At 39.3% G+C, this 9,988-nt stretch overlaps 1 protein-coding gene across 1 annotated transcript; it reads right to left on the reverse strand.

Annotated features, from left to right (window-relative positions):
* Positions 1-2,965: 2,965 nt before the first annotated feature.
* Positions 2,966-9,261, reverse strand: LOC114228335 (submaxillary gland androgen-regulated protein 3A-like). Its single transcript, XM_028133897.2, has 2 exons — positions 9,208-9,261; positions 2,966-3,599 (listed from the first exon to the last, which is right to left on the reverse strand). Exons 1-2 carry the CDS (start codon positions 9,259-9,261, stop codon positions 3,063-3,065), a joined length of 591 nt encoding a protein of 196 aa, XP_027989698.2. The 3' UTR covers positions 2,966-3,062.
* Between the last annotated feature and the right edge of the window lie 727 nt (positions 9,262-9,988).

Here is a 9,988-nt window from a genome sequence, read left to right on the forward strand (position 1 = left end):
AGGGATCCTGGGCTATAAGAGGGTGCAGGGTGAGTGAGGAGTGATTAACTGGGCAACTTATATGAATATATGCATAGTCCATGGACACAGACAATAATGTGATGAAGGCCTGGGAGGGGCATGTGTGGAGTGGAGGGGATCAATGAGAAAAAAAAACAAAGGGGACATCTGTAATATTTTCAACAATAAAGATAAATTAAAAAACAAATGAAGTTAGCCGAAACCGGTTTGGCTCAATGGATAGAGCGTCGGTCTGCGGACTGAAGGGTCCCAGGTTCGATTCCGGTCAAGGGCATGTACATTGGCTGCGGGCACATCCCTGGTAGGGGGTGTGCAGGAGGCAGCTGGTCGATGAGTCTCTCTCATCGATGTTTCTAGCTCTCTATCCCTCTCCCTTCCTCTCTGTAAAAAATCAATAAAATATATTAAAAAAACAAATGAAGTTAAATAGTGATCTCAAACCTAACATATCCAATGCAGAACTTAGGATATTTTTAGTCCTTACACACTGAGTCTTCACTGGTCTTCCCTGTTTCACTAAATAACACCACTATTCACACAGTTGCTTGGGCCTCAAATAGAATTATTTCCAGATGATTTCTTTTCCTTTAACACCCAGATCTAACACTTCATCAAATACTTCTAAATATTTTTCACCTGTTTCTATAACTGACCACTTCTCCCCTTCTCCATTGATCCCACCCAGTCTAAGCCACCACCTCTCTCACAATGATTCTTGAGATAGCCTCTATTCTTGTTCTCCTAACAGTATGGTGTTCATAGACATGCCAGAGAGATGAAGTTTTGAAAATGTTAATCGGATGTTATTTTCCTACTTAAAACTCCAGTGACCTCTCCTACATTTAGAATGAAATTCAAATCCTAGGTCCTTGATGTGGTCTGTCTCTGTCTTTTTGATATTACCTTTCACTCTCCTCCTTTCTCACTAAGAGTGAGCCACATTAACATTCTTTTGGTGCTCCTGAATGCAAAATTCACTGCTGCTTCAGAGCTTTACATGCTTGAACCTTTCTACCTTGAATACTCTTTCTCTAGATCTTTGAATATTTTACTTCTTAACATTCTTCAAGTATTTGCTTAAGTATCACTTCATCAGAGGGTCTCCCTGATTATCATCTCAAAACAGCCCATCACCACCACTTTGTGTCTCCTAACCCTTTGTTATTATTTTTTAAAGCACTCTCACTTTTTAAATGACATTTATATGTGTCTTCTTATTTTGACACACTAGACCCTTGGTCAGCAAACCGTGGCTCGCGAGCCACATGCGGCTCTTTGGCCCCTTGAGTGTGGCTCTTCCACAAAATACCACAGCCTGGGCGAGTCTATTTTGAAGAAGTGGCATTAGAAGAAGTTTAAGTTTAAAAAATTTGGCTCTCAAAAGAAATTTCAATTGTTGTACTGTTGATATTTGGCTCTGTTGACTAATGAGTTTGCTGACCACTGCACTAGACTATAAGCTCAATGATGGCAGTGACTTTTATTGCCTTCATAATTGCTGATTGCTCAACTACCAGAGCAGTCTCTGCATCATGGTAGATTCTGAAGAAGTATCTATGCGATTAAAGAAAGCATCAAGCACATATAAAAAATTTAGACTTTAGGTATCATTGAATAGTTTTGATTCAAAAGTGTTTTGTGACAATATAGGCAGTTAAGTGTCCTAAAGAAAAATGTGGTACTTTACTTCAAGAGTTTAAGGTATATAAAAATATAGCTCTCAGGATAGAATGAGGATGTTTCTGAAATATTCACATTATAATACTTTTGATTAAAACATTGAGTAATAGCTGGAAGCAATGGAAACTTGGAAATCACAACCATCAGTCCGTTATTATTAATGTCTGAAGCCATTATCTATCTCTTCCTTAGCCTGGAAAATGATGTTTTCATATCAAATTCCAAGACTTGGGCTTCATAGCTCATTTAGCTATTTAGATTGGCTAGAAAGGCATTTCAGCTCTGGAGTTAAACAGATTATATGAAAGCCAATCTTATATAATAAAAGCCTAGGTGGTGTCATGTGACATTGTCACAAGATGGCTGCCACAAGATGGCCACCACAAGATGGCTGCCACAAGTTGGTCACCACAAGATGGCTGTCAGGGGAGGGAAGTTGTGGGTGATCAGGCCAGCAGGGGAAGGCAGTTGGGGGCAATGGGGACAGCAGGGGAGGGCAGCTGGGGGAAACCAGGCCTGCAGGGGAGGGCAGTTGGGGGGCACCAGGCTGGCAGAGGAGGGCAGTTGGGGGTAAGATCAGTTCTGCAGAGGAGGGCAGTTGGGGGTGACCAGGCCAGCAGGGGAGGGCAGTTGGGGGTGACCAGGCCTTCAGGGCAAGGCAGTTGGGGGAGATCAGACCAGCAGGGGAGTGCAGTTGGAGGCAATCAGGTTGGCAGGGGAGAGCAGTTGGGGGCTATCAGGCTGGTAGACCAAAGCAGTTAGGAGCAATCAGGCAGGCAGGCAGGTGAGAGGTTAGGAGCCAGCAGTCCTGGATTGTGAGAGGGATGACCATCAGTCAGACATCCCCCAAGGGGTCCCAGATTGGAGAGGGTGTAGGCCGTTCTGAGGGGCAGGCTCCCCCCTTCCCAGTGCACGATTTTCATGCACCAGACCTCTAGTTTATAAGTAATGATCATGCAGTCCTCAAGAATTTTTTAGGGAACATATTGTGAAGAGAACTTAATTTTATTATGAACTAACATGTTATTTCATGTTTCCTAATTGTATGATGGGTTGTGGTACTCAAGAGGGCATCCTGTTGCCTACTCTTTTAGCTTCATCACCTTAGAAGTTCAGGTATCTCACTTATTTTCCCTAATTACATCTTTGGTCTCATAGTACAAGGCTAGGCTTCTGGCAGCATTACTCTTCATTTAGGTGGCATACTGGGGGACAATTGGATGGCTCTCATCACAACACTGACAATTTCACATTTATTGCTCAACTCTTTATTTTCACTTTGCCTAATGTTTGTGGGGTTGTTTTGGCTTCTTTCTAAGATCATTTCTCCCCACAGCTCAGAGCTATAGGAAATCTCATCCTTATCCCCAAATGTCTGCAACTTTATCGAAAAATCCCTTGGGAGTAGTAGTAGTAGTTGCAGCTTTGGTAGTAGAAGTAGTAGTTGTAGGGCTGGTGGAGTCTCTTTTGGTGGTGGTGGGGTTTTCTTTGGTTGTAGTGGAGCTTTCTTTGGTTGTAGTGGAGCTTGTTGTAGTAGCTTGTATTAGGGATGCAGGGGTAAAGTAGGGAGGATATATTGGAGGGTACCCAGGGTTCACTACAGGTTCAGGTACATATGGATTTGGTTGGTAAGGTGGATATGGATAACGTGGGTCATAAGGTGGAGGAGGAGGAATTCTCCCTGGTCCAAAAGGGAGAGGAGGAGGAGGTGGTGGAATTCTCCCTGGGCCAAAAGGGAGAGGAGGAGGAGGTGGTGGAATTCTCCCTGGGCCAAAAGGGGGAGGAGGTGGAGGAGGTGGTGGACCAAATCTTGGGTCAAAAGGTTGTGGAGGAAAAGGAGGCGGCAACTGTGGATATGGTGGATATGGTCCTCTGGGCCCTCTTTGACTCTCACCAGGCTGTGGGGAAAAACAAACAATTTGGAATTAAATATTTTAATGTCAAGCATAAGAACTTATACTCTTTGTGGCAGAAAGCATTCTGAGATGGCTCCCAAGATTCCTGTTTCCTCCTGGCACATGCTCGTCTGACCATATCAGGCGAGCCTTTTAAAATAGGTTCTATAAGTCAGAGACAGAAATCAGTAAGATTTGTAGCTGCAGCAAATGCTCTTCTCTTGGCTTGGGAGCAAAGAGCCATGTTTGGGAAAGGACCACATGGAAGTAAATGGTCGATGGGTAGGAGGAGGTGGGGATGTCACCTGGTGACTAGCCAGCGAGAAAATAAGGACCTAAGTTCACAAAACAAGGGACCCAATTCTGCCAAAAATCATGCAAATTTGAGAGAGGATCATGGGTTCCAAAAAGGAACACGGTCCTGGAAACACTCTTTCAGCCTTGTCAGGCCCTGAGCAGAGAATTCAACCAAGCTAAGGCCAGAATTTTGATCAAAGAATCAGTGAGATAAAAAATGGATTTTTAAAGCTACTGATTTGTAGAAATTTGTTATGCAGCAAGAGAAAACTATTATATGTCTCCAAGTCACACAGTCTGAAAGTCTATATCAGAGCACAGAAAGAGTTTTTTTGTTTTTGCTTGTTTGTTTGTTTTTTCCACTGAATGCCTAGGTTCTCAATGAAAGCTGAGATAGTATTGAATGGAAAAAAAAAGATTTTGGGTGAAATTATATCCTTTTTTTATTTTTTTATTTTTTATTGGGATGGTGTTTTTATTTTATTTTTTAAAAATTTATCTTTATTTTTGAAAGTATTACAGATGCCCCCTTTTCTCCCTAGTGGCCCCCTTCTCCTGAACCTGCCTCCTCTGCCCCCAAAGCCTTCACTGCATTATTGTCTATAATGAACAAAATAACTGACAAACATGGGTTATGCATATATGCATATATGTTCTTTGGTTCATCTCTTTTCCACAGACTCTCCCGCCTTCCCTCTGAGATTCCTGTCTGTTGCATGCTTCAATGTCTCTGAATCTATTTTGTTTGTCAGTTATTTTGTTCATTAGATTTCACATATGAGTGAGATCTTTTCTCTGATTGGCTTATTTTGCTTAGCATAATACTCTCCAGGTCCTTCCATAATATGCTCAAAGGGTAAGATATCCTTCTTTTTTTATACAGATGGCCAAAAGACAGATGAAAAGGGACTCAAAGTCGCTGATCATCAGAGAAATGCAAATTAAAAGCACAATGAGATATCACCCCTTACCTGTCAGGATGGCTACCATCAATAAATCAACAAACAAGTTCTGGTGAAGACGTGGAGAAAAGGGAACTCTGGTGCACTATTGGTGGGAATGCAGACTGGTGCAGCTACAGTGGAAAACAGTATGGAGTTTCCTAAAAAAATTAAAACTGAAACTGCTGTTTAACCCAGTGATCTCTCTTCTAGGAATATATCCTAAGAATCCCAAAACACCAATCAGAAATCATAACCTTTGCTTATAGTACAGTCTGTCACTGGAATCAATTTCAAATGGGGAAAATGTCTCTTATATCTCATTAACAGTTCAGGATTGTTCAACTGCTTGAAAACTAATTAATTGTCAAGCATACTATTGAGCACCTATTTTGTGAAATATGCTGAAGTAGGAGCTATGTGAGTGCCACTTGTGGGTTTGCAGATCAAGTAGCCACAATACTAAAAGGTACAAAAATCACCCAACGGGAGGTAGAATGATAGTCTTTATAGTTTCCTGCCTCTGTTATGTAGAAGTTGTGTGAATGTGAAATCCTTTTTGAGATGCTTTCTTACCGCATCTGGAAAATGATGTTCTTAAAAGTGCCCATGTCCTAGGGTCATTGTCAGATTTGCTGTGAAACGTTACTAGTAAAGTGCTTAGGGGGGTGCTTGGCTCAGGTACACTGCTCAATAAAGGTTTTGTGATGCTATTTGTTATGTTAACATCTAGGAGAGTGGTTGCAATTTTTGGAAATAAAAATAGTGCAGGAAACAAATACATTGGAGAGTTAGAGTTATTAGTTTTGGGGAGAGGAAAGATAGTCTCACAGAGGAGGCAGCCTTTGAAGGGAGGTTTAAATATTATTAAATATTAACTGGGGAGAGGGCATGTCAAATGGAGGGGAAGTATGTAACTGCTCCAGGGTAGGAAAGCAGCTGTCCTCGTCTCCGGTGGGTTCATATGGGACCTACAACTACATTTCCTTTTGTTCTCAGGTCCTTCACCTGCTTTCTGACATTGCCACTTCCAAACTGTAGGGTCTCGCTAAATCATCCCTTTTCTTGATTCCTACTTGCAGGTCCTTAACCAGTGGTGGCAGATGTCGAAAGCCCTGACCCCTGACAAACACCTGGTCCTTCAGCACTGCCCTGCATTTCTCTCAAGTGCCTTCAAATTATGCCACCGCATGTCCCAGAAGCCTATAATTTCCTAAGTTGATGCCAATCTTATTAAAGCTCTCTACCTCTTCTTTAGGCCTCACCCACCCCATCAAGATGATTTTCCTCCTATTATTTTTCCAAAGTAATGCAGGCAATTCGAAATGAACTTTACTGATTTACTGGCCACATACGGTCAAGTCATAGCTATCTGGCTATTTTGTTTTTTCTTGCAGGTATTTTCTCAGGGCTCTGTCAGTTTTTCCTTTTTATTCCTGAACTTCAATACGTGCCTTTTAACTGGCTTGTTTTCCTCAGAATAATAGCTGTCACCTACGTTATACCTTTAAACAAGTCCGCTTTCAACCATGCATTTCCTTGTTACCACTCTCCCGTCACCTCTTTCCTTTCAGCAAAGCTCCCTGAAGGTGTATTCTCAGTTTGCTGAGATTAACCCCACTGCTCATATGCTAGTCACTAGTCACCTGGCTTCTGCTCCCAGTATGCCAGTAAAACAAAAAATGCCAAGGCACAGCTGTGGAACTAGTCCTCAAGTTAGCCCTCTCTAGCTAGTGATAGCTTATTGAATTATGGAGGGCATTTGACCCAAGGGCTGACAATCCAAAGGCTAGGCCAATGTGTTTGAAAAGTTCAGGACTTGATTTTTTCTTTTCTTTAGGACTTGATTTTTAATTGGCAAAATAAATCCATAGTGTAGGAAAATATTTCACATTTTTTTCATTGTTGAGACAATGAATTCACTAAAAGTTGTCTTGTCTCCTAAGGACAGTCTGATATTAGATCTAAAAATTATGTCTATTGAAAAAAAATCTTCATAGTAAACATTTGTTATTTTCCTAATCTCTTAACCCAACAAAAGTGATTAATTAATTTCCTTTCTGCAACTGGACAGTGGTAATCAACTTGGTAAAAATAATGAAAATACTATGTCAGAAATAAAAATTATCTTCTCAGTGGGGTATAATTGGAGCTAATCTCCTGTATCACTTGGTTTAGGAACAATCCAGCCAAGATATGGATACTTAGAATCTAAATTTATTTGTATTTAAATGGGATTAATAGTAGTTGGTTTCAGGCTTTCTTTGAGGATTAATCGTGATATTGCTGGAAAGCAGTCAGAAAATTACCCATAACAGAATAAACACTCAAAAGATGACTGGATCAATAGTACTACTTACCTGCCCATATTATTAACAATTAATCATCATGAATCTCATATAATTAAGTTAGGAAAAAGGCTTATTTCTATTTAAACTGCTTATGTTAAGCTGCTTATATTATTGGAATTCTCAAATTTATTTTGCAGAAAAAAATCATTTTCAGGTAATCAATACCTAATGTTTTAAAATAAGAAAGTGTTTTTCTCTTATAGTCTGGACATAAAAATGTTGAATATCAGCTTTAAGGTCTGATAAGTAAGATATAATCTGATCTTTGAAACATGTCAATATGTTTTATTGGTGTATCAAAAATCATGTCACATCTCTAATGCACTTAGTAATATGGCCAAGGCCTGGCTGCTTGAGAGACCTAGGGAATGGCCTCCTTTTATTCAAGTTTTAGAGAGTAGATAGAAGAAGAATGATTTTATGTTTCAGAATGATATAACTTTATGTTGCCTATTTTGTGTAAGTCCTAGTCTTTTCTGAAAAAGGTTTTTATCTTTTTCACGTGATATATTATACAGTCCTTTGGTAGAAATTACTCTGGAATTAATCTCCTTTTTCCAAAACTGGAATTAATCTATCGCTACTTTGAAATCAATTATTATTCCACTACCTAAAACACAAAAACTTGCGGCTTTTTAAAAAAATCCCTTGAAACTTTGAATAGTTAAAAGCGTCCGTGGTATTTAACCCAGACTTTTATACCCGGTAGGTGTTGATTGATAAAAATGTTTATCGTTTATCAAAAGTTGCCCAAGTCCTTGGTAAAATATTACCAGGTCCTACTCTCAAACACTCATTTGTTCTGGGATGAGGTTTGGCTTAAAAAAAAAAAAAATATATATATATATATATATATGGTTAATCCTCACTCGAGAATATTTTCATTGATTTTTAGAGAGTGGAAGTGGAAGGGAGGGGGAGAGACAGAGAGAAACATCATGTGAGAGAGACACATGGATTGGTTGCCTCCCGCATGTGCCCCGACCAGGGCTGGGCATCGAGCCTGCAACACAGATATGTGCCCATGACCGGAATTGAACCTGGGACCTTCAGTCCACGGGCCAACACTCTATCCTCTGAGCCAAATCGGCTAGAGAGGCTTACTATATTTTTAATAAGTGAATCAGGTTCTTTAGATATAGATGATCCCTGAATCCTATGTTGATAAAAAACTGTTCTATTTTAACTATCCCATATATAGATGAAGTAACAGTCTTAATAAAATTAAAGAACATGCCCTAGCTTGTTTGGCTCAGTGGATAGAGCATCAGCCTGTGGACCAAAGGGTCCCAGGTTTGATTCCGGTCAAGGGGACATGCCTGGGTTGCAGGCTCAGTCACCAGTAGGGGGTGTGCAGGAGGCAGCTGATCAATTGATCCTCTCTCATCATTGATGTTTCTTTCTCTCTCTCTCTTTCTCTCTGTCCCTTTCTCTTTGAAATAAATAAAATATTAAAAAAATTAAAGAACATGTTCAAATATATTTAAAAAGTGTCATTAAGTAAATTGGATAAAAAATTTACAATAAATTTGTTTAACCTACTTATGAAATTGCTAAAGTATGGGTACCCACATTTATACATGTTTGTATAATGCAGTCTGATATTATAGATTTTAACAGTCAAACATGGTAGCCATGAGCCGTATGTGGCAATTTAAATTAGATTTATAATTTGTTTTTAAATATATTTTTTATTTATTTCAGAGAGGAAGGAAGAGGGAGAGAGAGATAGAAACATCAATTATGAGAGAGAATCATTGATTGGTTGCCTCATGCACGCCCCCCACTGGGAATCGAGCCTGCAACCTGGGCATGTGCCCTTGACCAGAATCAAACCTAGGACTCTTCAGTCTACCGTCTGATGCTCTATCCACTGAGCCAAACTGGCTAGAGTTAGATTTATAATTTAAATTCAAATTACAGCAGTAGAACAGCATTTCATCAATGATTGATAGCTACTAATACTAATGTGAAAAATGTGACTAATCATGAGAAAAAGATGATGTGGTTAATGAGACTTACCGAGAAACAGGCTTCAAGGGCCAAAAGGCCCAAGATGAAACACAGTGGTTTCATCCTTACGGTTACTCCTGAAAATAAGCACAATGGCTGGTTAATATTCCTTTTTTTAAAAAAGTGTTCTGACCACTGGTATTAGTGCAGGAATAGTACTGTACCATTTTAAGAAACTCATCTAATTTTATTTTGGACTCAATATTACTATGGAGCAATAATGTTAGGCTTACGACATCTAACTATGATATGATGAAACTAGTTTTCACTTTTGACTTGGAAACTAACACTGGAAATAATGAATAATGGCAAAGAGTTGTTCGTAATATGTTTTATGTGATAGAAGTTTTATGAGTAGGTTTTTACTTACAGAAGTAACTACTGTATCTAGTAAGCTGATTTTTTTCCTTTTTCTTATTATTGAGATGTCCCCAAAATAAAATTTAAGACATATGCTTTAGTTATAATATTAATATATCAAAAACAAATTTGCAGAAATCTATAAATCAATGTAATCACTATTATAAAATATCAAGATGCTCAAATCCAAATGTATCCATTTCAAAGGACAGTTGACCCTTGAACAAAACAGGTTTGAATTATGTGTCCATTTCTATACCAATTTTTTTCCAGTAATTACACAGTAGGCCCTCCATAACCCCAGGTTTCGCAGAGTCAACCAACTGCAGATTTAAAAGTATTTTTGATCCTCTCCTTTGGAATCTGTGGGTGCAGTGGGCCAACTTTATGCATTGTTCTACACTATTACATATAAGGGATTTTAGCATCC

The sequence above is a fragment of the Eptesicus fuscus genome, chromosome 2, assembly GCF_027574615.1.
Source record: "Eptesicus fuscus isolate TK198812 chromosome 2, DD_ASM_mEF_20220401, whole genome shotgun sequence".
Classification (NCBI taxonomy): Eukaryota; Metazoa; Chordata; class Mammalia; order Chiroptera; family Vespertilionidae; genus Eptesicus; species Eptesicus fuscus.